We start from the raw sequence: 27,360 nt of genomic DNA on the forward strand, positions 1-27,360 counted from the left end.
CTATCTCTAAACTAGCTCTCATACTGCCACTGATAAGGATATTTAACAGCCAATGATAAACAGGTTAAAGGGATCTGAAAAGCAAGTTATGCATATGTCTCAATACACTGGTACACCTTTTTTTGAACAGTATTAGTATGACAGTGTGATATAGTGCTATAAAACTTAAGAACATCTGAGTGACATTAAAGTGTTGGGGCTTTTTCAAAGAAGTATGCCCATGCTGGAATGTTTGAAACTCTATAGGATAAATCAGTCCAAAAAAGCAGTCAATGAAAAATTGGTTATCTCATTCTACTGTAGGTTCATGTAACAACTCTATGTTTGCTTTCCTACTGTTAACTAATGGCCTTGATTTACATCTTTCCAGTCTTGTGTAGACTCATATGAGAAAGATAGGGATGTTAACATTTCTACATTCATCCAGAGTTTTTGAGTTTTACCCTTTCCCGCAACACAAAAAGCAGAGCGTCCAATCTGATACATTTCCTACTTCTTGCATTTTGACTCTTTCATTCCTCCAGTGTCCCCAAGAAAAACAGAATTATGTCTAAAACCATCTCTGGGATATATTTGGTTATTATTTTCCTATTATATGGCAGAAGTGTGATATGAGCACAGTGAAGCTACATGGGCACTGTGAATTAATGCAGCCCATAAGCTCACTCACTGTTTTATTGCAAAGGCACCCTGAAGTTCAACATCTTCTGATGTCTTTGAAAAGCTTCATTTTGTAACATTGTTAGCATTCTTTTTAGGTAAGTTTATGTATATATTTCAAAATGCATTATTCTATAAGCTGAGTTTCCAAAAAACAGAACAACATAAAAGCTTTGATGGCAGGGAAAAAAAACCCTTTCATAAAATTTCCGCTTAGCAATTTCATCTCGCTTCCAATAAAGGTAATTACACTGTTGTTGACCATGGTATGACCCAAATACAACTAGAAATTCCTTAATGTTACATTATATAGCACACTTTAGCTATTAGGCTCAAATGATGTTTAATCAGTTACATCCTCAACAACTAAGACATAGCAACAATGAATTGTGCAATTTATTTCTGCCTTTTCATAAGATATGTTGTGGTACAGAATTATCTTTTAGTGGATTTTGGTGTTTGGTTGGTTGGGTTTTATAATATACAGATTTCTGTTTCCTTTCGACTATAGATTGGACAGAGATAAGTAAATTACCTCAACCAGGTAAAATATCACTAAGTTCCTCAATGCTCTGTATTACCAGAACTGTTAGCATTTTTAATGCATTTATTCACACTCTATGCCAGGAAAATAGAATATTATTAGTAGTAGTAGTAGTAGTAGTAGTAGTAGTAGTAGTAGTAGTAGTAGTAGTATCCTTCCAAAAAAAAAAGGAACTGCAGCATAGAATGGACACATTATTTGTATAAAAACTTATATTTATTATCTGTAGTCATCTGGAGAACTGAAGCTGCACATCCCAAGACCTAGGTCTGATACCCTAACTGTATACAATACTCTGTCTTTCTTTGTTCTGTTTGGTGTAGGTATTACATAAGAAAAAATATTATTTCCAGTAAAAAGATGGGCAAGAAACATAAATTATTTATTCCAAGTAGACAATACTAGCAGCAAGAGTTATTCCAAGCCAAAGGGTGATAATGATTCTGTTTGTCCCATCTAGAGTACAGCACACAGAAGATGCTGACATGGGGCATCCACAAGCTTTGTAGATTATTGCAAGATTTGGACATGTTGTCAAAACTAAATGTATAGCACAAATCAAAGATGAGAAATTGTATTTTTCAGTCCTTTATCATTTATGCACTCTAATTTTTTTTTTCATAAATCCATCAAAAGGATGCCAGGCTTTTCCTTCTGCCAAGTTTCAAAGTCCTGTTGCTAATCATGGAGGCACGAAACACTTAATAATAAGATCATAAGATTTCTTTTTTTAATTTGAAAGAATTCAGTAAGCTTGGTATGGAAGCTTTTGCTACCAATTCTTCTATAATTATATGTTGCACAAATACACAGAGATTATTTTTTTCTAAGCCTAAGACAACTGACTCACAACATATTTGAAGTGCTATACTTCCCTACAATCCTTTATGTATAGGTGAATTTCGGGTTGCCTGGCTGCACAATCGTGAGAAATTAAATTGCAATACTGAAGCAGCTCTGGGCATTGATGCTTGCTTATAAGAATGCAACAATCAGAACTCAGGGGAAAAGAGTACTAAAGCTAGGATAAAGTCTAATTTGAGGCCATACAACATTGCAGTTCTATTCTAAATAACATATTTGAGGTTCACGGAGGTATTTTCTTGTTACAGATCTCTGTCACAATGTCTGGGGCAGCAACTGTCTGTCACACTGTGCTGGTTTCAAAGACAAAACAAAATTATTGCAGGAAGTGCTTGAATACAAAGGTCAAAAACAGAGGAAGTGGGTGCAGAGGCCAGAGCAGTTTTTGTTGAGCTGCTCTCTCTTGTTCCAGCTGTCTTGGCAGCTCACTGTAGAACTAAATTACCAGACTAGGGAAGGGGAGGAGGAGGGGATTTTTGTTTGTTTGTTTTGTAGGAGTTTTGTTTAGTTTTGATTTTTCTCAGAAAGTATTATATTCACCTTATTCAAGAAGACACATTCTGCATATTGTTTTGCAAACAGCACTGCATAATAAGAGACCCATCTATTAATAGGCATATACTATTGAAAATACACATTGGATGGGGCCCTGTGCCCTTAAGAGCCTATGCCCCTAAAGATGTGTCTTTACCCCAGCAGAAAATTGTATGATCAGGAAGGAGTTCAAGCCAAGGTGTGGGAATACCTGACATTAACAAACAGGTTCTTTCCCTGCTTCTCACGGCCTTATTCTTTAATTTCCATATTTGAGCAGGTTCTACCAGCAAAGGGGAGACCACAGTCTTCCACAGAGATAACAGATATATGATACTCTGCTGAGAAGGATAGTAAGCAGGAATAGAGTCCAATTAGTAGTCAACCTCCTACAATTGAATATGGAATAACTTCTGTATTTTAAGTAGCAAATGTTTTTGTTCCCTATTGTTCAGTTCCAAAGCAGTTGCTGTTTTTTGTTATACCTTTTAAGTACCAAAGATTCCCACAGAAATGTATGGAAGTTGCTAACAATATGAATAGTTAAGAAAGAACACAGCCCAAACAAAATCCACCATCCTCTGCAGATTGTTAAACAGCAACTTTTCCCATTATTCACTTATTACTTTCATCCACCCATCCTTCTGGGGGAGGAGGGATAAATATAACACAACCAGCATTAATTCTGCATCTGGAGACATCACTAGGAAAAGAACATGCACACACATGATGCATGAAGGAAGAGCTGAAAACTGAAAGTTCCAGAGGTCTCCATAAGCAATATATTGTCTATTAAAATAGAGAGATATACATAAACATGAAAATTACAAGAAACAGGTTTTACACTTCTTGAAAATGTGAGAGAGTATATGGATAAGCAAGGTGGTTTAGTTTAATTTCACTCTTCCTGAATGGTGACTTTAGTGTTTTATTCCTTTATTCTATTCTCCTTGCATTAAAAAATACACTAACTGAGAAATCATTCCAATTCAATAACATGCATAATCACCTTTCCTAGGTAAGATGAAGCAGAAAGAGTGACTAATTGTAGATTGTAGAGTCTATAGTACCTGCTGGTCTTATGAGACATTTCTGTTCTAGGTTCCCCAGGTTCTCCTGCATCTATCACAATTTAGTCACACAATTTTCAGTTCTTCAAAAACAAAAAAATCATGAGTAAGCAAGTGCAAGAACAAAGGAGCCCAGTGAAGAGTAAGGTGTTTTCTGCAGAAACTGTTCTTTAACAAGAAAATGGCATAACTGTGAACAGGAAATGCAGGAAAGAAATTCCAACTTGTGAGTCAAGCAGTCCTGTGATATAGGGATTAGACCCATTACAACTTTGACAATAGTATTCCACTCCATCTTTACAAAAACCTGTTTCTAGACCCTTCTCACTATCCAAGTGGGAAAATAAAAAGAAAGTAGCTGAGCCAAAGTAATGCATCATTCATTGCAAACAGTGGTCCTCCCTAAGTTGTATGTTATGTTTTAGTCTCCATACCATCTGTACAAATAACAAAAAATAATAAAAATCTTTTGATAAGCCTTCATTTGGTGAGAAACACAAAAGAAATAGCAGACTAAAACCAAAGAGATTTCCTGTTTATACTGTAGAGATTATTAGAGACAGACCAACGCTAAACTTAAGGAAATGCTTGTCTTAATTTTGGAATCCAACTTTGACTCCATACATATAAAAGTATCTGAAAACATGCTGACATTTGGCCATCATGCTGGGGACCTTTTCCACAATCACAAGAGAATGATTCAGAGCTTCAGACTACTAAATGTTCCTCTCAAGTAAAGATGAAAGTGGACTGATAACAATATAGTAGAAGATTGATAACAATATCATATAAATCTCCATATATATAATATCATATATATCTCCATACTTATGTTTCTTGCTGAAATCCTAGCTTTAGATTAGTAAAGCTACTGTCAGCTGATGGTGTTGGAAAACATTTATGACTAATTAGGAACAAACTACTTTGGTTCAAGCAGAGAAATGTCCACATTAAAAAATCAAAACAGAAACAGATACCAATGGACATATTTGCAAAAGAAGGTAAGGATTGAATGGATATCAAAAATAAAATAACTACAAAGTCTCCCAGGGTTTGTCTCTGGAGCAAAATGGAGATAGCAAGAGTTACACCATGATGGTGTAAGGTTTCAGTTTCAAAGTTGACAGTGTAGCACATTTTAATACCATTAACTTGCTATAACCAAAAAACACCACAGGGTTATGAATTGGGATTTATTTCTAGTAATGACTATACTGGTGGATCTGAGTGACAGAGTCGTTCGCATGACTCTGTGTGAGTTAGACCACTCTGATACATTTGGGTTGCATGGGGAAGATTCTGTACCTTGGTAAGACAAGGCTGGATGAATTCTGTAATAAAAAGTGAAGGCTAAAAGATCTAGTCACAGATGATGCTGTGGTTTTAAGACTTAGTCACAACATTATTAAAAAAGACTTCATATCAAGCCATAGAAAAAAGGTTCAGGAAGCTTAAAATATTATTATTCATAAAACTTTTGCAAAATAATTGTTTTTCTCTCTGAGGAGGGAAAAAAAGCCTACCACAACAACAATTTTGTTGATTTTAACTGGAATAACTTGATTTATGTGACAGAACCCAGCAAAAAGGGGCCTGTCAAAGTGGCCTATTATTATGGATCAGGACAACATGACAGACGGATAAAATACAGTTTCACAAATTGAGTTCATAAAGAAGTAGCAGTAACCAATAAAAACTACTTTATTCTCAGCCCAAAACTTTTGAGAAATTTGCACAGTTAATTCTCACAATAAAAGGAAATATCCAGATTAGCCAGACAGCCAAGTTTCCAGCATTTTTTCTGAATTTTTCAGTTGACCTAGACTTCCCTACTGAAACAAGAAAGAAACAACCATTAGGCTGTACTTTATAAGAAGGTTTTGTTTGTAAATAACTTTGAAAGCAACGCTATGCAGTAAGAGAACCTGGAAAATTTTACGGTCAAAGAACCATGTGTCGAAGATGAGGGGATGCAGTGGTAGTCATGTATGGTTATCAGCAGTGTCCATTGGCTTGTTTAACCTTATGTCAATTCATTAACCTCCTATTAAAATATTTACTGATATTTCACTAAGATTTTTAGCAATTAAACCTTCTTTTTCTTTTCTTGAGGATGTGATATATAGTCAGGAAAGGTCTCACCTGGCATCCCAGACCTGGTACTGAAGCCTTGTAACCTCAAAATGCAACCTGACACACACTTCAGATACAGCAGCCTGGATACAGCATGTAGAGCTTCCTGTGAAAAATCCCAACCACCTTGGACCTAATAGCTAACTTGGATACTTTTCTCCTCTTTTTTTTTGATCTTACAGTAAGTACAAGTCTGACTTAAAAGAAAATTAATTGAAAAAAAAAAAAACATTAAGCTCGTCACAATGTGGAAAAAAAATCTGGTGAAATAACCTCAAAGGGGCAGCAGCATGATGAATATTTCTTCTTATTCCAAATTTTAATTCTTATAAAAGCATAGCAAGATGTTAAATACAGTTCTTCCCTACCATTAATTTTTCATTATGAAAAAATACAAATGTTACTGAAGCTACAGAACTGTCCACACTGTCACAAACAGAAAAAAGTTCTAATATTAAGGTCTGAAAATCTTTTGTTACCTGGAAAGTTTGAGGGTATCTGTTTTATATTAACATTTAAAATTGTTCTGTTAAAGCAGAAAAGCTAAGACCAAAGCCTTCATCAGCTAAACAGGCAAGTAAGCAAAAAAGAAGACTTGACAAGTCCACTGACTTTAGAGATTCTATTTTAAGCTTAATGACCATTTATATATAATGAATATATATATATTTCATCATACTGGCCCATAAACTGACATATTGAAAATAATATTTTCAAATTGTTATCTACAAGGAAATTTAATAGCATTCATATTCTCCTTCTAGTGAATAGAAATGCATGTTAATTCTCTTCTACATTTACCACCTCAAATTGTATTCACTGTGCAGTATATTAATTTGTTTTTCAGTGGAAAGATAAGTAAATGTGTTTGTAAAAATTGTTCATAATGATCAGTTCCTGCTGCTATTTATACTGGTTATGTTCAAATATAAAGAAAGTCCTACCTAGCACTTCTAAAATGTCATTCACCTGTAAATTTCATGACATTTTACATATATTAATCAATTAAGCCCTACTATACCCATCTCAATTATGCATTAATATCCCAATTTTACAGTTAGTTACACTGAGGATAGCTTGAAAGGTTGGCTGTCTGGCTAATGCCACTCAGGAGTGGGGATAAAACCCACGAATGATAATCACTTCTCCATATGTAATTAAAAATGAAAAGTATTTTCCCTCTTGTAGAATGGAAAGTATAAAACTAAAATGCAAAATCAATGAACAAAACTTTGGGCTCTAATAGGACTTCTATCTTTTCTTGTGAAACAAATCATTGGTTTACAAATTCTTGGAGAGAGATGAGTATGTATGATCAAGAGATTTCTACACAAGTTCCACAAGATGTGATCCTCAAATCAAAGCAAAAAGAGTGGCCCAGAAGTACAGCCCATACTAAACTCTCCCCACTCCCCAAGCCAGGCTAAGCATCTCACACTGAACAGAACTTCCACTTTGTATCATTTGGAGAGTTTTTTTCAACTGTCTCCCTTAAAGTAAGTCCAGGCTACTTTATGCTTGTTTTAACAACAAAAATTGATTAATCCAATTAACATAACCATATAGTTTCACATCATATTAATTCTATCAAATTTGCCAGTCTAATGCCACTAGAAAATAACTTTATTTAATGCTATGATGTGCAAAATAAAGTTCCTCCTGTTTACCCTGTTGCTGAGGTACTATAAGTATCACTGATTACAAAATGTCAAACCAGTGTTTGCAGGTGCACATCCTAAATGTAACCCTTATTTAGCAAGCATAACTGCATAACTTTTCTGTATACTTTTAGTACTAATATCTAGTACTCATAATTTACTGCTTAAAAAGTTCTTTCTTATTAATACCTTAACTTATAAACCTTCCATGCTTTTAGTCCTCTAACTTGGTATGGAAACAGCTACAAGTTTCTCATTTTTTATCAGACTTCTGTATGTTCTGTGTGGGTGAAAAAAAATAGGCTACTTTGCTATATTGTGCTTCTACTATACCTCTCAAAGGGGTCAGCGACAAATCATAATATCGTAGCATTCTGTCTTGCAGATTTTGTACCAAATGAGGCAGGGATGATACAGGGGTGATATAATTTAATCTTCATTAACACCTCAAGACTCTCATCACATCCATGAACTAAACAACAGAACCCAGAGTGTAGAGGCAACCTCTATTCTGGCACTTCATTTCTTTCTATGCCCAAACTGGCATTTTATTAAGAGTCACTAAGATTGCCATTGACATTCTGAGCCAAATACTGAAGAGGAAGTCTATAATGGCCTTGGATTTCTACCTTGTAAGAGAAGAAAGCCTCAGCTCCAAGACCTGTTTATGTGGAATGGGCTGATTTCCAAACTGGCCCCACAACTGTTCCTTACCACCTCCAGCCATGGGCCATTCTAGTACTGTGCATATCTTGTAATCACTTAACCAATGCTTCATGTCTAGCACGAGCTCTCAGGTGTGCTCTGTAAAAGCAATCTGACCCAATGTATCAGTTAGTGATAGTATGTCAAAACCCTGTTAGAGGACACCTAGAGGACAGCCATAATGTTGTGGTGTCTGGCAGCCCCAGCTCATTCAGGAGGGGAAATCAGCCTGGCATAAAGGAAAGCCTGGAACAGCAGCTTTTTACCCCTGCACAGTCTGTATCAGCTAGAGGTTCCTGAGGCCATGGAGCCTCTCATCCACCCCAGTGCAACAGATCTTTTGATATTCTAGTGCCCACACTGAGGACAGGTACCTGGAGAAATCTGTAGCTCTTAAGGATCTTTTTTTTCCCCCTAATCGTCCACAAGCAAGCACGCACACATAGGCCTTCTGGGAAGATATAAGGGCACTACTGACATCCTTAATTTTTCAGTAGGTAGCTTTCAGGGTTTTTCCTTCAAGATACTCATATCCATGATCAGAAGCAGCCATGCCAAGGTGTCACCAAGTCCCCTCTTCTTGTGTGCTACTGAGAAAATTTTCCTCAGCACTGGCCTGGGCTACTTCCAGCAAGCCAGATCTTCTCAGGTCACATTTCATACCTGTGTGTCCCTACAACATCAGCTTTGTTTAGTCATTGGTTAAAAGTCAGAAGGCTAAAAAATTAAAGGCCACATTACTTTCAGACAGATTTCTACAATTTGGTATGAGACATAAAATGTGTGGCGCATGTCTGATGGCACTAAAGGGACATATGAATATCCAAGGCCTTCCGGATATTGGTGTACCTCACATGAATAGAGAAAATGAAGCCCAGCATGGGTCTATATGATCCCAGTGCAATACCCAATGAAGTGAACTGCCTGCTAAGCCAGCCTCAAACTTTCTGTTAGCAGGAAGGAAATTATTTGTTCTAGGGGCAAGCATAAAAGTGAACAGTGTATGCAAGTACAGCCTGAGAGCACCTTAAACTGACAGGGTAGGTACAGCCTCTGATAGGCTTGGTACATCTCAGAGTCATGGAAAGCTGAGGGAAAGCTTTTTACCAGCTCCCAGCAGGGACAGTTCATCCTCCCCCAGAGCAGTCATGCTGGGTTCAGCAGCACTGCAGCCCACAGTGTGCCTGAGCTATGTTCCCTCCTTCACTTGAGATACTTGTTCTCTCCATTTCTATCATCTAAGGATTCCCCACTATTAGGGAAAACAGAGTTATCGTTAAGGTTCCTCTCCAACTCATTGGCACCTCACAATTCACACACAGGGGTAAGGGGAGGGCTTCTTCACTTTGTAAGCAAGAAAAATTTGTTTTGCTGTTTGACTTGAAGCAAGCAAAAGAGCTGAACAGGTTTTATGCACATTTTTATAATGCTGGACACTTGCAGTGTTTTGGGTATAATAAAAGCACTCAGGTTAGTTCAGTAATTTGCACAAGTCATTTAAGTTATGTTAGAAATATATCATGACCAAAATGTTGTTATTAGAAACCAACTCCCTGAAAAATACAAACTACTGAGAAATTATTTTCTCTACTTTTATAAATTATCCTAGTGTTGTTCCTCACCCATTACTGACAATAATACCTGAGTGACATGCATTATGCATTAAATATATTTATGATAATTCAGATCTATTTGTATTAAACAGTGATATTATATATTCACTTAAGATTTAAAAATGTTCAAGTTGATAGCATACATATCAGAATATCACAGATTAGATCACAGTGGATATCTTTAGGCAATTTTATTTTATATGGAATAGAAAGGCAGAAGACTAAGCATTTTTATTCCAAAACTGTACTCACAACTGACCTAAACTGACAAAAATCAAGAACTTCATATCTGAACTTGTCACTTAAAGGTGAAGCAAAAATCCTTAGCAGGAAAAGGGCAAAGAATCAAAGTCATCCATAGTATATGAGCAGAAGTAAAAAATTCCAATAACTTTACATTTGGAAGGTAAAACATGGAGCCAGTAACCACTGGCTACTCTCTAAAAGTCTGTATGAAAGGTGTTGCCACTCTCCAGCGGTTAAATAATCTGTGAGGTGAATTCATAGGCATCTCCATCGCAGAAGTCCCGTCACACGACTGATATTTTTGCAGAAACAACAGAGAGGATATGAATGAACTGTTCTCTAATTATTCTGGCAAGGCAGGGGAGGACATTTTGCACTTCATTCTCTAGTGTCATCAATTTGATGTCTTCATAACTGCTAAATTAATTTTTCTGTACTTCAGGAGTCTGTTTCAGTTCTTAAACTTCTAAGGATGAAATTCACCCTGCCTTTCAAAGTCTTAGGAAGTCCCCAGTGCAACAGATCTTTTGATATTCTAGTGCCCACACTGAGAACAGATAACTGGAGAAATCTGTAGCTGTTAAAGATCTTTTTTTTTTTTCCTGGAGTACTTCATAATATTCCACAAGCAAGCATACACAGGCCTTCTGGGAAGATATAAGGGCACCACTGATAAACATTTGATCTATCTAGAGACATGCAGCCAAGATTGTGTAAAAAATACCAAACCATCTTTAGCCCAACACTCCTCCAAGAGGTAGCACTTTTTGTGTGTGTGTATATACTACAAACATAAATATACCCTACCCTGGATTGGGTATTTTGGCATCCCATGATTATTTACTGTTCACTGTAAAAATGTTACTGCTTTCATTACTCCATAATAAATATATAAATAGAACTACAGACTGCCACAGGAAAGAACCGTATTTCCTTTCAACTTTTCTCTGCATTACACCAGGTTGCTCACCCAGAACTCAGCTGAACTAATCTTGTCCTTTGCTACTGCACATAACAGAGATTTTCATGCCATCCTAGTCACAGAAATTTCAAATGTTGGCCAAAAAAATCAAGATCAACTTATCTCCATATCCACAACTGAGCTCCAGTTTTCTTTATGGTACAAATGATTTTAAAAGCCATATTTAAAGGAGACAGTTCTGCCCAAGAACAGCTTTTACTTTCATGATAAAGAGCCTATTACAGCTCCACAGATGTTTATATGAGTGCCATAATTAGAAATATACCCTTTCAAAAATCCTATCTACTTTACATAGTTTTCTTGACGAGTAACAAAAAAGGCATCCAGATTCTTATTTTTTCCCCTTTGGTTTATGAATATTGCTTATTATTAACAACAACAGATACAAATGGATACCAATAGTCCAGAGAAAGTGAAGCATCTTTTTTAAATGGGTTGTAATGCTTACTGTTTTTCTTAAATATTATCATTTCAGTTCAATCATTATTCCTTCTAATTAACATACTTTGATATTAAATATATTAAATATCCATAATAAATATGAAGGCATCACACTTAAATTTGGGAGGTTCCCATTCAGATCATGTGGGAATGTGGGAATGAGACAATGGGTGATTACTGAACCAAAACAGCTGCTTACTACTGTGCAATTGTTTTCATACACAAGTAAATGAGAAAATTTCATCTTTCAGTCCATGAAGTGAAGGTGCAAGCCCTAACTGAAGCAGTCACAATGCCATTATATTATCTCTGTCTTAGAGCTATTCAGCCAAAGAATACTCTTACACAGTGTTAATAAATTACATTTCAAAAATGGTGTTTTGCTAATTGATTTTCCCCTTGTATATTAATGACATTCAAACAAGACTACCAGTGCAATATAATAATAGCATTTATACCTTTGTCCTACTAGCATAATTATTCATGATTTCAAGGTCATAGGTGAAAGCATCATATTGTATAAACATAAAGTAAACAATAAGAACACTAACTTCAGATATTATAGGAATAGGTATCAACTACTAATTCAAAGAACCAAATGTCATCATTACATGTCTAAGTCATATTATATCATTTCATTAATTTGAAAATTAGTGGAGGAATAAGAAACTTTGATGATGCATGTTTGTTTCCAATGACTAACACAAAACACCAAACTTGCAGCAGCACCAGCATATTTAATTCTGACAAGAAATGATGGCATTCAAACAGGAATGAGATGATCCTCTTGATTTGACTATGCTATTATACAGCAAGTCACACCGCATAATGTCGGAGCTTTTCTACAGGCAGTGTGAGATTATGTTCTTGTATTTTTCTGCCGTGGTAATGCACTAAAGCATTTACTGTCTTATCCTGATTACAATTCTTTGTAATGGAAAACTAAATACCAGGACTCTGTTTCACAGATATAGAGCTGCAAAATGTAGTTGAACACTGTTAATGGTAGACCTGGAAATTGAAACTTAAGTGTCGCTAACTCTGTCTAGTCTCTGTTCTTCAGTGGCCACAATTTAAGAAGTTTACTTGAACCAAATTTACTGTAAGGACTTGTGTCTTTAATCTCATAACACTAAATGTAGTACATTTATCAGACCTGGGACTACCTGAATGAAACCGGTCAGGGAAAAACCTCTTCACACACTCGTGCTACAGCCTACTTTGTCATCCATTAAGAATATGAACTTTCTGTGAACGATGTAGAAAAAGAAAGATATCTGTTTGGGGTGGGGTTTCTTTGTGGGAAAGAAATTACATAAAGCAGAACACTTTGCTCAGTTAATGAAAAAAAAATTACAATTAGATGAAACAGCATGTGTCCTTAATCATTCTCAGCAAACATGCAAAACTCCCCTTAGAAAGTACATTAAATTTAGAAGAACAAGTTTTCATCGTTCAGATGTTGCGAGTAGTGATCAAGAAGAAATGTTGCTACAGCCACTTGTTTGGCTAATGCCTTTTCTTTTAAACATGGGGAATTTTGCAAGTAGAGTTTGTATTATCCCTTCATAAGTAACCCTCAAATGTTCCTTTTGTCATCTTGTAAGATTTTAAACTTAATAATGTATTTTTTTTCCCTCCCACCTTACTAGTGGCTCAGTCATTACATCTCATTTGACCACAGGACAGAAGTGGCTGTGTGCGCACTTTTAAGCTGAACTTAGATTTTCTAATATTTGGCACATTTTCTTACTATCTTTTCTTTACCTCCAGGTAGGCCGCATAGCACAACAATGAGCAAAGAGGTAAGACTCCAGTTGAAATGATGTAATGTTGAAAATTAAATTTATACACAAGTGTTCCGAGTCTGGGTCATAGCTGGGTCACTCCTTTGAGTGCGAGGCAATCCAGCAAGGAGCACTGGATAATGATTTCTCTGAGCTAAGGCCCCTTTCAAGAAATATGGCACAAAGCTTTACCTCAATATCTGAATCTAATCTGATTCAATGTGTGTAATTACTGATATTTGTTGTGTGGTAGTAAGAAGTGATATTATTTTGTTATATGCTGTATTATGTCTCCTGTTCCTTTCGACCTACTAGCACCCAGCAATAGGCTTTCCAGTATCTGAACCCTTACCCAGAGATAGTGGTTTAGATAAGGACTGGCTGGCTGAGGCTTTTTACAGAACACATATTGTTTAGAGTTGGGGGGATTCATTCTTTTTCTTGAACAAAGAGTGGAGTTTGTCTTAGTTGTTTAGGCACAGCTACATATTGCCAGTGCTATTTTTTTAGCTGTATTTATCCACTGTGTTCATTAGCTTCCAGGTACAGCTATCACACACTCCTTCCTAACCTTGAGATGAGCTTTTCTGTAATGGCTTCTAAGTGGGTTCCATCTTGGGATGGTAGGAAGTGCCGGCAGAACATCTCTGCTCACACACAACTAAGCAGGCCTTCAGGGGAGACACAGGCTCTTCTAAGCGGTCCAGGCTGGTGCAACAGGCTTTGCAAAACATCTTTGAGTCTTAAAAACACAATCACATCAAAAGGTAAAGCAACCCTTATAATTTCCTTGTGTTGTGCCAGTTGTCAGCCTCTTGCACGTTGTGTCGCCAATGATTTTGCACTCTACCTGCAAGGTTTCCTGCTGCCACCTGACAATGCTGCAGTCAGCTACAGGCTGACAACCACAGCACCACGACAGCGACTGTCAGGGCCATTTTGCATGAAGCACACGCAGCTCCTACCCAGCGAAGCCCTAATGTGTTGATTTACAGAGTCCTCTTGGCTGACATGGGAAAATGAGTCTGGTCATGGTTGATTTAACATTTTATGGGCAAAGAGTCAGCCTGCTATAGTAAGTTTGGACTAGTGCAAATATTGTACACATTTACACACAAGTCCATGGGAAAAAAATATTCAAGATCCTCTGTGGTTTTGATTCTCACATCCCTCGAGCTCTACTGAAAATAACGTGCGTTTCAATTAATTAGATACAAGGGTGTACTTTACGGGTCAGACCCTCAGGCTGAGTAAGCAGCTCCCGCTCTGCGGGCACAGCCGCCCGAGAAAGGAGGAGCTCGGCCAAAGGCTGCGGTGGGGCGCCGCGAAGAGGCGCGGGAGCACCCGCGAGTGCCCCCGCCCAGCGCCGGTTCTCCCCGCAGCTCCGGCGGACCGCCGGGCACGTCCCGCCGGCCCCGGCCCCGCTCTGCCCGCGGCGGGGGGCGGGCGCAGCCGGCGGGCGGAGCGGGCACGGGCGGCTCCGCCCGCCCCGGCGGAAGTGGCGGCGGCCGCGGGGCAGCCCCGCGGTTCTGGGCGGCGGCACCGGCCCCGCCGCGCCCTCCCGCAGGCGTTGCTGCTCGGGCCTCCCCGCCGAGGGGTGGAATGACTTTCCCCGTAATCAACTCAAGCAAACCGGCGGCGGAGCGGCTGCCTGCTCTGCGCTGCCGGTGTGCTCGCCCCGGGCCCGCCGGCGGAGCGGGCAGGCAGCCCCGCGGTGCCCGGCAGGGGTAGCTCCGCCGCCCGCCCCGCGCTGCCGCGGAGAGCCGGGCGAGCGGCGAGAGACAGGCGGGGCCGCGGGGCCGGGAGAGCGCCTGGCCGCCCTGCCCGACCGCGGGGCGGCCGAGCCCGATCTCATCAGCCCCCTCTCCCGCCGGCACACCGGCACTCCCTCCGAGACGAGCGCAGCTGGACGAAAAATAAATCCAAGGGGAAAAAAAAATCCCCCCCAAAAAAACCTGTCAAATCTACCTCTGGCTAGTTCATCGCCCGAAAAGAAAGGGGAGAAAACGCGTGTGCCTGCGTGGGGGTGCCAGGAGAAAGATGAGTGTTTCTTTCATTAACCTAATGGTAATTGCAAAAAGACTCCCTTTTTGTCAGCTTCACCTAATCAAAACCGAATATCTGTATGTGGCACTGACAAAATCAGTAAAACTTCACCTTCGACTTTATTGATCTGAACAGACAGGCAGAGTTTTCTATGGTGTTCAATTTAGGGAATTAAAAAAAATCACTCCGCTAACAGCATTTGGTACATTTCTAACCCATATGTCACCTCAGTGCTTTAAATAATTATATTTGCATGCAGGGAGTGATTCATAAATATGTCAGGATTGTGAAATATAGGCAGGCATTTCAAACTTTCTATTTAAAAAACATGAATTATGGCCACGAAAAATGTGTTCCCATTTAAGGGTGATACGAAGTATTTGGTGTCTAGTACGGAGGCCCATCCATCATATAGACAATAAAGAGAGTTTTTGCCTGACGTTGGAAATTTATGGTTGCCCTTCTCTGCCCTAATAACTCAAGCATTGTGTCAGCCTGTGACAGCCTTTGCAGAAAAACAGCAACCCTGTTATCAATCAAAAAGCCCTTTTACATTTTTAGCAAAACTCTGATCATCCAGACACCCTTTTAATGTATATATTACATCATTATAGATCATTCTGCACTTTTACTGCAACTCAACAAAATGATCCATCACTTCAGGACAGTCCTGATGAACGCTGATGTAAATTATTTGCACGTCGCTAGTACAGTACAAAATGAAAAATGTACTTTAGGTGGAATTAATTTTAGGGTGTAAAAAGCTAAAAATGAAAGCAGTGGGGATTAGAGGAGACTTAAATGCACCATTAGGGATAACTGAAAACAAGCTAATAGTTATTAAAAATTAAGATTATTTTAACCTTTTAGGATCATGGACCTAGACTGTTTCAAGAAAATAGCGAAGATATATTACATGCTTCTTCCTGCTCCTGCCAAACATAGCTGTTCTGTAATTGAGTCGAGGATCATTGTTCATTTGTCATTAGGGTGTTTAGATAAGGTTAATTATTTGGGTTCCAGTGCCTTTTTCAGCCATACCCTCAAAACTCTTCCTCATATCTGAAAGGACGCTGTTCCTGCACTGTACCTCCCTGTTGAAGACGCATCTGGTTGATCTGCAGTTTCCATAACAAAGTTGTCAATAAACACTCCGCATTTGGGATCCGAGTGACAAAGCTGGAGATCGCTTCCATTGTGTGCCATGGTTAATTTCTGAGGGATTATTGTAACCAAATATGTGCTTAGTTGGTACAATTCTCTCCCGTAGCCTCCAGGCTTTCGCAGAAGATAAACACAAAGATGCCTTTATGATTGCTGAGATGGAGTGATCAGACCAAGGTGTTACAAAAGCTGCAAGACTTTTTTTTCCCCCACTCTTGGAATCTAGACGCCAAATACCAATTCAAGTTACTTATGTACGAATTAGGAAATGTGTTCACTTGCTTTAGGCTCGATCATTTTAATCGTAGTACATTTAAAAACATTAAATGACACTAAAAATCTCCATGCTCTTAACAGGAAACATACCCAGCCTTGCTCGTGTCATTGCAATTATTTGACTTGCTCTCTCCCTCTCCATCTAGAAAGTTACCTTAAGGCATATTTTAAATAACAGCTGTTTGCATAAGCAACACCTTAAACATAAAAGAGGGTAGATTTGGAAAATAGCTGTTGGCAAACAGGTTTCGACACGGGAGTAAAAATTTTCACACTCACACATGAAACAATGTCAAGAGGGAAATCTGTCAAAGGGCTAAAAAGAGAAAGGTTGGGGTGGGTTTTTTTTTATTATTAGGTGCATTAACCTCTTCCTTATCTCGGTGTAACAAAAGGAACAAAATTAGACAAACGCATTTGAAACCATTCTAGATGAAGGTATGTTTCCGAAAGCACTAAGGAACCAGCCAAACAAGCAAAAAAAGTGATTTTCTGCTCGTTTAGTAAAAACGCCACAGACTACTAAAATTCACGTTCGCTTAAACGTGACTATTATTTTGAAGATGGCTCTGAAATTATCACCGCTTATAAAACGATTACCTACATCTCATGCAGAGTAAAATATATATTGCTTCTATGTGTTAGGAAAGTAATTACAATCATAAGTGTAAATATTTTCAGGTAGTATGCGAACAGGGGAAAGGTTTGGAAATCTTACTTCATGTTGGCAAGCTTTCCAACTATTTACTTTAACAACATTCTGGAATTAGTACCCCACACCTCTGCTGGATACCTGGGCAGATGCATCAATTATTAGCTAAGCACATGCAGTCTCGCATTTAAAAAAAAAAAAATTAAAAAATAAAAAGGGAAAAAAGCCTCTCTCCAAATGTACGAAGTCGTGGTGGTGTATTTCTGATAACCCATCACATTTCTTATCTTCTTACACGAAGTACTATCATTCTTGTGAAGGAAAAAAAAAAAATTAAGAAGAGGCACCGTCTACAAAAATATATTGTCATGTACATCTTAATAAAACCTTGGGGTACATACTGAAATGTAAGTACTATCAAAGGTAATAAATTTGACACAGCGGATGGACAGACGTGTAACTGAATTGTGTTACACACAGAAACACAACCCAGACACAACTCAGCAACTCTGTTTCTGCTAATTAAAACCTTAGTCTTGTTCGAAAAGACAGAAAATAAAGGGGGGAGAAATAAAAAAAAACCAAACAAACAAAAAAGCCAAACTAAAGGGCCTGTAGGGTTGTTGCTGTTCCGTTTAAAAGACTAAACGCCCTTTTCCAATATGATCTACAGAAGCTGACACTTAAATGGCAAGAGAGCAAGCTCTTAGAGCAGGCACGCTGGTGTTGAGGTTTCTGCAGTTCGCTCTCCCGAGGGAAAAATAGTCAGTCCGGGTTTTTTGGGTGATCCTGACCAGGGTTTGCAGCTCGCCAGCCTGACCTGTCAAGCGGATTATTTTAGAGGGAGATTAATAGGGGAGGCGGGCTGCAATAATAATCGTTTTGTTTGATGTGACAACTTTGATAGGCGTTGATTTACTTACAAACTGATAGGCTTTTAATTGAGCGCCTCCATCCAGCTTGAGATGAAAGGAAAACCGCATTGAAAAGCTGCCCGAGTGCCCTCGAGCCTCAATACTGATTAGCCATCTCGACAGTGAATAGTTCAAGGCATTTTCAAACTTTTTTTCCTCTCTCGCTCTCCTCTCCTCCTCAAATATCTGCCAGCCCACTCCTTTTTAAGAGAAAATAAATCATTTCCATTGTGTGCAAATAAAATCGACTTGACATGCTTGCCAATAGCTGGTAGGTAAAGGAAAGTGTGGACTGGCACTTGTTAATTAATTCCTCCTTTGCTCTCCTTTTTTTTTTTTTTTAAGTTACAATTTTCCTTTGTAAAAGGAGGAAGACGGGTTCCAACCCTTGGATTTTTTTTTCCAAAGGAATAAAAGCAACAGCCACCAAAACTTCAACAAGACTACACAAGCAAATGCCAAACAGCAAACCGTCTGCACGGATTCATTAAACAAGAATCCCTCCCGAAGGTAACGAGCAGGACAGAATCGCTCTTCTTCGGCTCAAGAGAGGAAAGGAGCCCGCAGCAGGCAAATCACGAACTCCGCACCGCTTTCAAGCTGCAGCCCCGCCGTCCGCCCGATCCTACGCGTGTGCATCCTAACTCCGAGACCCTCGCTGGGAATCGTTTTCTGCGTGTATTAAGCGCAGTGAATAAGCTCTCATAGCTCAAAAATGCTTTGGAGGGCGCAAAGGGGAGGAGATGTCTTGGGGCTGATTTTTTTACAAGGTTCTACATAAAAAAGTTTACAGTACTGAGTGAGATTTAAACCTCATTTCAAAGGCTGAGTGGAGAGGGGAAAAAAAAAAAAGAAAAGAAAAAGAAAAGCAAATGAAAAAGCTGTCCTCTGAAGTTACTAATTAAATTACCCTCTGATGCTTCTACTTCAGCCAGAAAGATCGGGGTTCGTGCTGTTCCCCCCACTCCGTCCCCCGCTTTTCCCGTCGGAGCGCTGCCTGTTTTATACATGTACCGGCAATCGCCTTTGCTTCCTTGGCTTACGAGTAAAACAACCCTTTCCCGAAATCACCCTCACCTCCACAAGAAAAGAGAGAGGGAAGGAAGAATGGGGCGGGAGAGCCTTCCCACAGCTGACTCTACCTTAAGACAATTAATCTTTAGTCTTTCACCCTGGGAGGCAGGATAAATACAACGAGAAAACAGATAGGAGTCTCCCCGGTCCTGTAAGGAAAACAGCTGTTCCAAGCACTTTAATGCAAATGAACACAAATGAAGGTTTCAGCTTTTTTTTTTTTCCTTCCAGAGTTTTACTGCACTCCATTTATCAATTGGACTTGACAACAAAAGAAAGAACTGGGGGAAAACCTGGGGCAGATTCAAGTCACTTCCACTCTAGATAAAGGAGGGGGGTCGGGGGAGGAGTTCCTTTAGGGCAAGTTGTGGGTCTTGTCAGTCCTATTGCAATATCGTGGGGTTTATGCAAGATTTCTTTCTCTACCTCCTCTCCCCTGCCTTTTAATTTTGATAGTCTTGCAAGATGACCGCGGTAATTGCAAAATGAAAGTACGTTTACGATTCTCCACTGAGAAGTTGTGCCAATAAACCTTATCTTTCAGAGAAAAGATAGAAATTAAAAAGTTTGTTAAAATTAATCGCATCTTTATTAAAGCTAGAGGAGTTCAGTGTATTTATCCTACTCTATACACTATAGTAAAAGAATAAAGTGGTTTAAATAAAATACAGCCGATATACTTACTGCGCTGCAAGATTTAAAAGGTACCTCTTGGTGGGGGAAGGGGGGATACCGAGGAAAACCTGCCTTACATAGACCTCGTAAGAAGAGCAGGTCATTAAAGACTATCTGACACATCTGTTTAGGGACTGGGGCAGATCGGTGTTTCAAGAGAAGAAAAAGGACTAGGTTCAGCAAATCTAAACGTGAGAAAGTGAAAGTCCTTCCTCTCGTCCAACCCTTCCAGGACCAGCGCCTGTTCTGGTTGGAGTCCAGGTCAGGAATTGGACGCGACCCCTAAAGCACTTGCCTTGTTCTTCACTTGTCAAACGTGTTTTATCTCTAAGTGACCTTTTTGTTACTGTTGTAGATTGTGTGGGCCACCATGTCAGATCCGGAAACAAAAGTAAAAGATTGATTAACACATTTTGCCTGTGAAAAAATGTTATGGGATGAGGAGGTGGGGGGATAGTGGGAAGCAAAGTACAAAGAGAAAAGAAAAAGGCAACCCAGTGACTTGAAGGGCTGCGGATTCCTCTCGGGGCATCCGCCGGCACCGGTAAAAACGGGGTTGAGGGCAGAAGACTCGGTACCCTTCGGGAGCGCGCAGACACAAAGCAGGACGAATGTAACGCCCGGGTGGACACCGTGTGCGTACCCAGAAGGCTCTCAACACAGCCTAGCTGAAAATCAAACACATAAATGGCGAACCAATACTCTCGTTAGGGAGAGGGGCCGCCACCCCAGGCCCCCGCTGCCGGGGACCGGTTCAGCCCGGCGGGTGCAGGGACGAAGAACACTTTCGAATAGGACGAAGAAGGAAGGGGAAAAGGAGTCCAGCAGCCCTCCCCGACAGGGCAGTGAGGGGCTGGGGAGGGCAACCGGTTGCTGGTAAACAAATCCAGTTTACTCCAAGGATTTATTCCGTAAATTAAAAGGCTTTTTCTCCCGAGGAGCCCGTCTCTCCCTCTGTTTTCTTTCCTTCTTCCTCTCTCTCTCTCCTTCCCCCTTCAAGTCACACCAGGCTTGTAATCAGCAACAAAAGCTGACATAAATCAAGGGCGGATTGACAGGGGCTGACAAATAACTGATTGATTGCGGTTGGGGAGCACTGACAATTGACGGCGGGGTGGAGAGTCCCGAAAGGCGGCGGCGGGCTGTGCGTGACAGCCCCGCGTGTGACGACCTCCCCCAATCCCGCCGCGCTCCCTGCGCCGCCGCAAGCCGCGCCGCAGCGCCCCGTCTCCCGCCCGCCGCCGCCGGCGACGTGCAGGCCGGCGCTCTGCAGGTTCTCGTCCGGGCCTCCCCCGCGCTGTCAGGCGGGAGGGGCGGGAAAAGCGCCCCGCGCCCTTCCGCGGGTCTCGGAGGGGACACGGCGGAGCGGCGGCCCCGGAGCGGTCCCGGCGGGCTGGCCCCGGGGACGGGGGGCGCGGGCCGGGCCCGTAAGCGCCGTGCGCGGCGGGCGGCAGGTCGTGCTCGGGGCGGTGTGCGAGCGGCGGGGGCGGGCGGGGGAAAGGCGGCGGAGCCCGCGGCCGCCCCCCGGCAGGCGCGGCGCCCCCAGCCCCGCGGCCGCCCCGCCGCTGCCGCGCGATCCGCGCTGGCTGCGGAGGAAGAAAAACGTTCGCAGCGCGTGATGTGAAACACAGAATTAACGCCCATCCCATTCTAGGAGCGAAAACAAGGAAGGAGGGGAGGGGAGAGGGAAGGCGGACGAGAAAGGGAAGGGGAAAAAAAAAAAAAAAAAAAAAAGCGAGAGACCATTAAAAACGGAGAAAAAAAAAAGCCCAGAAAAGGGAACGTCACATCCCCTTGACCCTCCAATCACCTCGGGGTCCCATTTGATTGGAAGGCGGCAAAGGCTTTAATCTCAGACTAATTCAGCTGCTTTTGAAGTGAGTTTCTTTGCCAGATCCCGGGCTGGATGGGCAGCGGCTCGCATCACAGCTGAGCGGCGGAGGCGAGCGCTCCGCGCCGCGCCAGCCGGGGGAGCTGAGAGCGGCCGAGGGGGACCGCGGCACACGCTCGCAGCCCCCACCCCCGCCCCCAGCGCAGCCCAAGGATTACTCGGCTTTTTTTCCTCCTCTTTCTCTCCGGTCGGCTCCCCCTTTCCCTCCCCCTCCCCACCCACGCCCTCCCCGCCAGAGAGAGCCACGGGACATTGTATGTTTGTTTTTCTGCTCGGGGGGCGTGTGGCTTTTTTCCTTTCTCGCCCGCAGAAAGCGAGCGAGCGTTTCCGAGTGCGAGCGGCGCCACTTGCCCCAGTTTTCATGCGAGGTTTTGGGTCATGATCACATCGCCCTCGCTTTCTGCTATAAGAAGTAGTAAGCGCAGCAGCAGCCTCAGCGAGCCCGGAGGCAGCCCCCGCCGCAGCCGCAGCGCCGCCGACCTCGCCGGGCCGAACGGGCACGCTGGGAATAACGGCAGCAGCGCCGCCGCCAAGCCCTGCTTCCACGCCGTCCCCCCCTCGGACCCGCTACGCCAAGCCAACCGCCTTCCCATCAAAGTCTTGAAAATGCTCACGGCGCGGACTGGACACATTTTACACCCTGAATACCTGCAGCCTTTACCCTCCACGCCCGTCAGCCCCATCGAGGTAAGCACCCGGCCCCCGTCGCTTTCTCTCGTCCCTGCCCGGGCGCTGGCTGTGCATGGCGGCTCCGCCAGCCGCCCTCGGCACTTTCCTGCGCTTTGAAATGCATTTTTACCAGGACAGGAGCTTTTTCTGGTCTCGAGTTAGTGCGAGGAGCCGCTCCTGGGTATTGTTTCCCTGTTTACTGGGATAATTTCTAGTTCCTGTGTAAATTAATATTTTCTTTTTGCTATTTTGAGCCCCTTTTTTTTTTTTTTTTTTTTTTTTTTTTTTTTTTTTTTTTTTTCTTTTTGAGAGGAGGGGTGGGTGGAAGGAACTGATCTACGCTGGGGTCATGATCCGGCCACTCAAATAAGCAGCGCTCCGACTGCCAAACAACCTTGCTTTTGCAGGGAGTATGTTGGGTTGGGGGGGGACACACGGGACGGGACGACACGACGCGGAGAGCGACAGGCTCAAACGTGGGTGCGGCAGGACAACTATTTCGGCTCGCCGACCGATTCCTTTCAAGTACCGACACGGATCTGTACTTTGGGGGGCCTGTTGGTCCCCTTTCTGCTCTGTCGAGGTTACCGGTCCCCCTCTGCGTAGCTCGCTGTTTGCGGGACCGAAACTCGAAACAGAGCTGGTTGTGGGAAGGGTGTGTCCGTGGGAATGAATGATTTCATTAAGGTCTCTGCGGAGCGAGGACACTCTTCTCCTGGGGAGCCCTGCTCGCCGGCTAGCTCGGGCTCTGTTTATAAATAGTGCCAGCAGTCAGGGTGCAGAAATGCTGCAGTCGCTATAGTTCACGGGCGGGTTTGCGGGCCAGCACGGCCCGAGAGACTCCGAGCTCCGCGCTGCCCTGGCCACTGCCGGGGAGGCTGGGGACGTTGAAGGCGGCGAGCTCGCAGGGATACGAAAATCCCCAGCCCTTTTTAAAGGCTTTATGGAAAATGCTGCATTCAAGGGAGGGGGCTGTCAAGTTGATGAATGCGCACAAACTGTTCGTTACTTCCAGGCTGTGCTCTGCAGAAGCCTACGGGACAAGAGTCCTATGTAAGCAATGGGGGTTTTCTCAGACCCCTATTAAATCTCTTTCTTTGTGTGTCCTTCTGATTTCCGCAGCTGGATGCAAAGAAGAGCCCTCTGGCCCTTTTGGCACAAACTTGCTCGCAGATTGGGAAGCCGGACCCGTCCCCTTCCTCAAAACTCTCCTCGGTCACCTCCAATGGCTCCGGAGGCGACAAGGACTCCAAGTCGGGCCCCTTGAAGCTCAGCGACATCGGCGTGGAGGACAAATCGAGCTTCAAGCCGTACTCCAAGCCGGGCGCGGAGAAGAAGGAGCCGGGGCCGGCGGGCTGCGCGGGCGCCCCCGCCGCGGGGGTCGCGGCCGGGGAGAAGTCGGGATTCCGGGTGCCGAGCGCCACCTGCCAGCCGTTCACCCCAAGGACAGGCAGCCCCAACTCCAGCGCCTCCGCCTGCTCGCCCGGGCTGCTGCCGGCCGAGGGCAAAGGCGGGGAGGACAAGAAGGACTCGGAGGGCTGCGGAAAGAGCGGCAGCTCCGGCTCGGAGGGAGGCCCGGGCACCACCAGCATCAACCACAGCCGGATTAGCGTGAGCTGTGCCGGGATTAACGTGGAGGTCAACCAGCACCAGGAGAGCACGCCGGGCTCCAAGCCCATCGCATCGGACTCCGCCTCCTCCTGCAGCAGCACCACCGCCACCTCCTCCACCTCCGTTCTGGGCTCCGGCCTCGTGGCCCCCGTCTCCCCTTACAAGCCGGGCCAGACCGTTTTCCCCCTGCCCCCGGCGGGCATGAGCTACCCGGGGACGCTGGCTGGAGCCTACGCCGGCTACCCGCCACAGTTCCTGCCGCACGGAGTGGCTCTGGACCCCACCAAATCCTCCAGCCTGGTGGGGGCCCAGCTGGCCGCCGCCAGCAGCCTGGGCTGCAGCAAGCCGGCGGGGTCGAGCCCGCTGGCGGGCGCGTCGCCGCCGTCGGTGATGACGGCGAGCCTGTGCCGAGACCCGTACTGCCTGAGCTACCACTGCGCCAGCCACCTGGCAGGCGCCGCCGGAGCCTCCTGTGCCCACGACCAAGCCCTCAAGTCCGGATACCCCCTCGTCTACCCCACCCACCCTTTGCACAGCGTCCACTCCTCGCTGACCGGCGCCACGCCACCTTCGCTAGCCGGCCACCCTTTGTACCCCTACGGCTTCATGCTCCCCAACGACCCCCAGCCACACATCTGCAACTGGGTGTCGGCCAATGGACCCTGCGACAAGCGCTTTGCCACCTCGGAGGAGCTGCTTAGCCACTTGCGGACCCATACTGCCTTCCCCGGCACCGATAAACTCCTCTCCAGCTACCCCAGCTCCTCGTCGCTGGCCAGCGCAGCGGCTGCAGCCATGGCGTGCCACATGCACATCCCCACGACGGGCGCCCCGGGCAGCCCGGGCACGCTGGCCTTGCGCAGCCCACACCACGCGCTGGGACTCGGCAGCCGCTACCACCCCTATTCCAAGAGCCCCCTGCCCACCCCCGGGGCCCCCGTGCCCGTGCCCGCTGCCACCGGACCCTACTACTCCCCTTACGCACTCTATGGGCAGAGACTCACCACAGCCTCGGCCCTGGGGTACCAGTGAGTGCAGGCAGCGGGGCTTTGACACACAACACAAAGTCTAGCGGTAAGGGAAGGAAGCCCTGCGAAACTTTATAAAAGTTGGAAAGAAAAAAAAATCTGACTTTTTATAAAATAGTGTTCATTTGAGGACTGGATCCATGAACACTGTATTTATTTATGTTAGCTTCAAGCGGGACAACGAATCATAAAGTGCATTACTAAACTGAGCTCAATAGGTAAAAGTGGAACACCCATTGTAGAATATAAATAAAAAGATAGAGGTCTTCTCTTTAATGTTACTTTAAAATTGCTATGATTGTATTGTACGTTCTTATTTAATGTCTCATTGAAACAAAAAAATTTACATGCATGTTTGTTACTAAAAACAACTCGCAATTTGTCAGTTATAATTTCAAATTGCAATTATTTTTAAGGTGTATACCCTTGAAAGAGAATTGGTATTTTTTTGTATGTATTCTGGAAGAAAAAACAAAAACAATTCTATTCCAAAAACCTCATTTGCCTTATTTTGTTCTTTAAAAGGAACACTTAACTATTTTTAATTTTTAAGTCCACCCTGTAAAAAGGGTTAAGTAAGGTTTACGTCATGTACTAAAATAGACAATGTATCGCTTTAAAGATTAAAATTCCGTATATTTGATGTATTAAAAGGTTTTTCTTTTTTTTTTAATACGCTTTGATTCTGTTATAAAACCCGAGTAGGTCTTGGATGGAGGTGACTGCTAATTTCTCCTTAAGCGTTTATTCAATTTTAATTAAAAATTAAAAAAAAAACCAAAGTTTTTTTTTTATTGTAACCCCAGGGCTCTCTTAAAAAATAATCAGACACAGTTGGTTTTTTTCCTCGCCAGTAGAATTTTCTGGCACAAAATAGGAAAACTGAGAACTGCTTAAATCTCTTTCCCTGTCTTTAAAGAAGGTAAACTTATATCTTAAATGTTTTTAGTGTGAAATATCTATATCTGGTTTTTAAAACTAGTTTTCAAGTAGAAGACATCATTCTTTCTTCAGAAAGAAACGGGGAAGGCAAGACTGTTTTGTAAAAGTGTAAGATGATTATCCAAAAGCTTTTTTTTTTTTTAACAATGTAATGTGTACCTATTCATCTCTTTCTAAATGAGAAGTTCAGAAGTAATTAGGGAAGCGCTGTTTGAGCTCATCCAGTTATTTTCAATTTCTCTCTTCAGTTCGCACCGCAGCACAAAAGATCGTCACGTAAAAAAAAAAAAAAAATCGGACAGCTCTGAAAACTCATTTTCTTTTAAAAAGGAAGGGACGGGGGAAAAAAGAAGCCATCCGTTATTTGGTCCGAGTTTGCTCTTTACTGAAGTGCAGTGCCAAACTTGACGTGATCCCGAGAGGGGCTGCCCCTGCCTGCACCGCGTCTCTGCCTCCCCAGCCCGGGTTTCCTCCTAGCGCCCAAGGGCCGCCGCCCAGCTCCGGCTCGTCGTCCTGCGTTCAGGTAGGAGCGGGGGCTGCCGCGGAGCAGCCAGAGCAGCTACCCAAACTGCGGGACAAACCGCTGCCGCCGAGATAGTCGGAAAAGCGGTACCCAAGTCCGTAAAAGCAGTGCCAGCGAAGGGCTTTGCCCCGCGCTCTGCCAGGCGCTCGCAGCAGCGGCTCGGGCAGAGCCGGGTACCTGCTGCCCCTCGCTCGGCCCCGCTCCTCCCGCCCCGGCCCCAGCGCGACGCCCTGGCAGGGGGCAAAGTTGCAACCGGCGACTCTGCTTGACAAATCACTGGGTTTTCTCCCTCGTTCTGGATTCTCCCCACAATATAATTACTGTTCAGAGTTTCCCGTGGTGCCCAGATGCTAATTAGTCTAATACATTTACTCCAGATAATTAGTGGAAGTTAGCGTTAATGTGCAAAGGCGAGAAAAGCAGCAAGCTCCTGAAGCTCCAGCGGCCGCCCGGCCGTCCCGGCACGGCTCTCCGGGCCGGGCCGCGGCGGGGGCCGGGACACACGCGGGGAGGCCGGTGCTGGGCCGCGGTGCGGCTCTTTTGGGACGCTGTCCGAAAGCGGCACGGGAAATACTTTGCGGTTTAACCAAATGTGTTCCCCCCCACCCGCCTTAAATGGGAAAGGGACCTTTGCGTATCTCTGCTTTAGGAAATGTAA

General features: G+C 43.5%; 2 protein-coding genes across 10 annotated transcripts in view; one reads left to right on the forward strand and one right to left on the reverse strand.

Annotated features, from left to right (window-relative positions):
• The window catches only part of LRMDA (leucine rich melanocyte differentiation associated), a 656,646-nt gene that overhangs the window by 617,182 nt on the left and 12,104 nt on the right, over positions 1-27,360 (reverse strand). For 2 of the 9 annotated variants that reach the window (XR_011001305.1, XR_011001306.1), the window contains exon 1: positions 20,048-21,238. The exons of 1 other annotated variant lie outside the window; for it this stretch is intronic. Coding sequence is in view for 6 of the 8 variants with exons in the window: in XM_068197414.1 (XP_068053515.1) it covers positions 20,048-20,161 (114 nt within the window). In the remaining 2 variants the exon portion in view is untranslated. Of the gene's footprint in view, positions 1-20,047; positions 21,412-27,360 lie in introns of those variants that run through there. 6 more of the 9 variants (XM_068197414.1, XM_068197409.1, XM_068197410.1 and 3 more) reach the window with 5 other exon arrangements.
• Positions 21,893-25,910, forward strand: ZNF503 (zinc finger protein 503). The gene is made up of 2 exons (XM_068197406.1): positions 21,893-22,616; positions 23,721-25,910. The coding sequence occupies exons 1-2, from the start codon at positions 22,308-22,310 to the stop codon at positions 25,239-25,241; spliced, it is 1,830 nt and encodes a 609-aa protein (XP_068053507.1). The 5' UTR covers positions 21,893-22,307; the 3' UTR covers positions 25,242-25,910.

The sequence above is a fragment of the Anomalospiza imberbis genome, chromosome 8 (assembly GCF_031753505.1).
Source record: "Anomalospiza imberbis isolate Cuckoo-Finch-1a 21T00152 chromosome 8, ASM3175350v1, whole genome shotgun sequence".
In the NCBI taxonomy this organism is placed as follows: Eukaryota; Metazoa; Chordata; class Aves; order Passeriformes; family Viduidae; genus Anomalospiza; species Anomalospiza imberbis.

Excerpts from the sequence above, each read along its gene's own strand:
- ZNF503 (XM_068197406.1), top strand. The coding sequence starts at position 22,308 with ATGATCACATCGCCCTCGCTTTCTGCTATAAGAAGTAGTAAGCGCAGC. Across the intron at positions 22,617-23,720 it reads CGCCCGTCAGCCCCATCGAG|CTGGATGCAAAGAAGAGCCC; the intron begins GTAAGCACCCGG and ends TGATTTCCGCAG.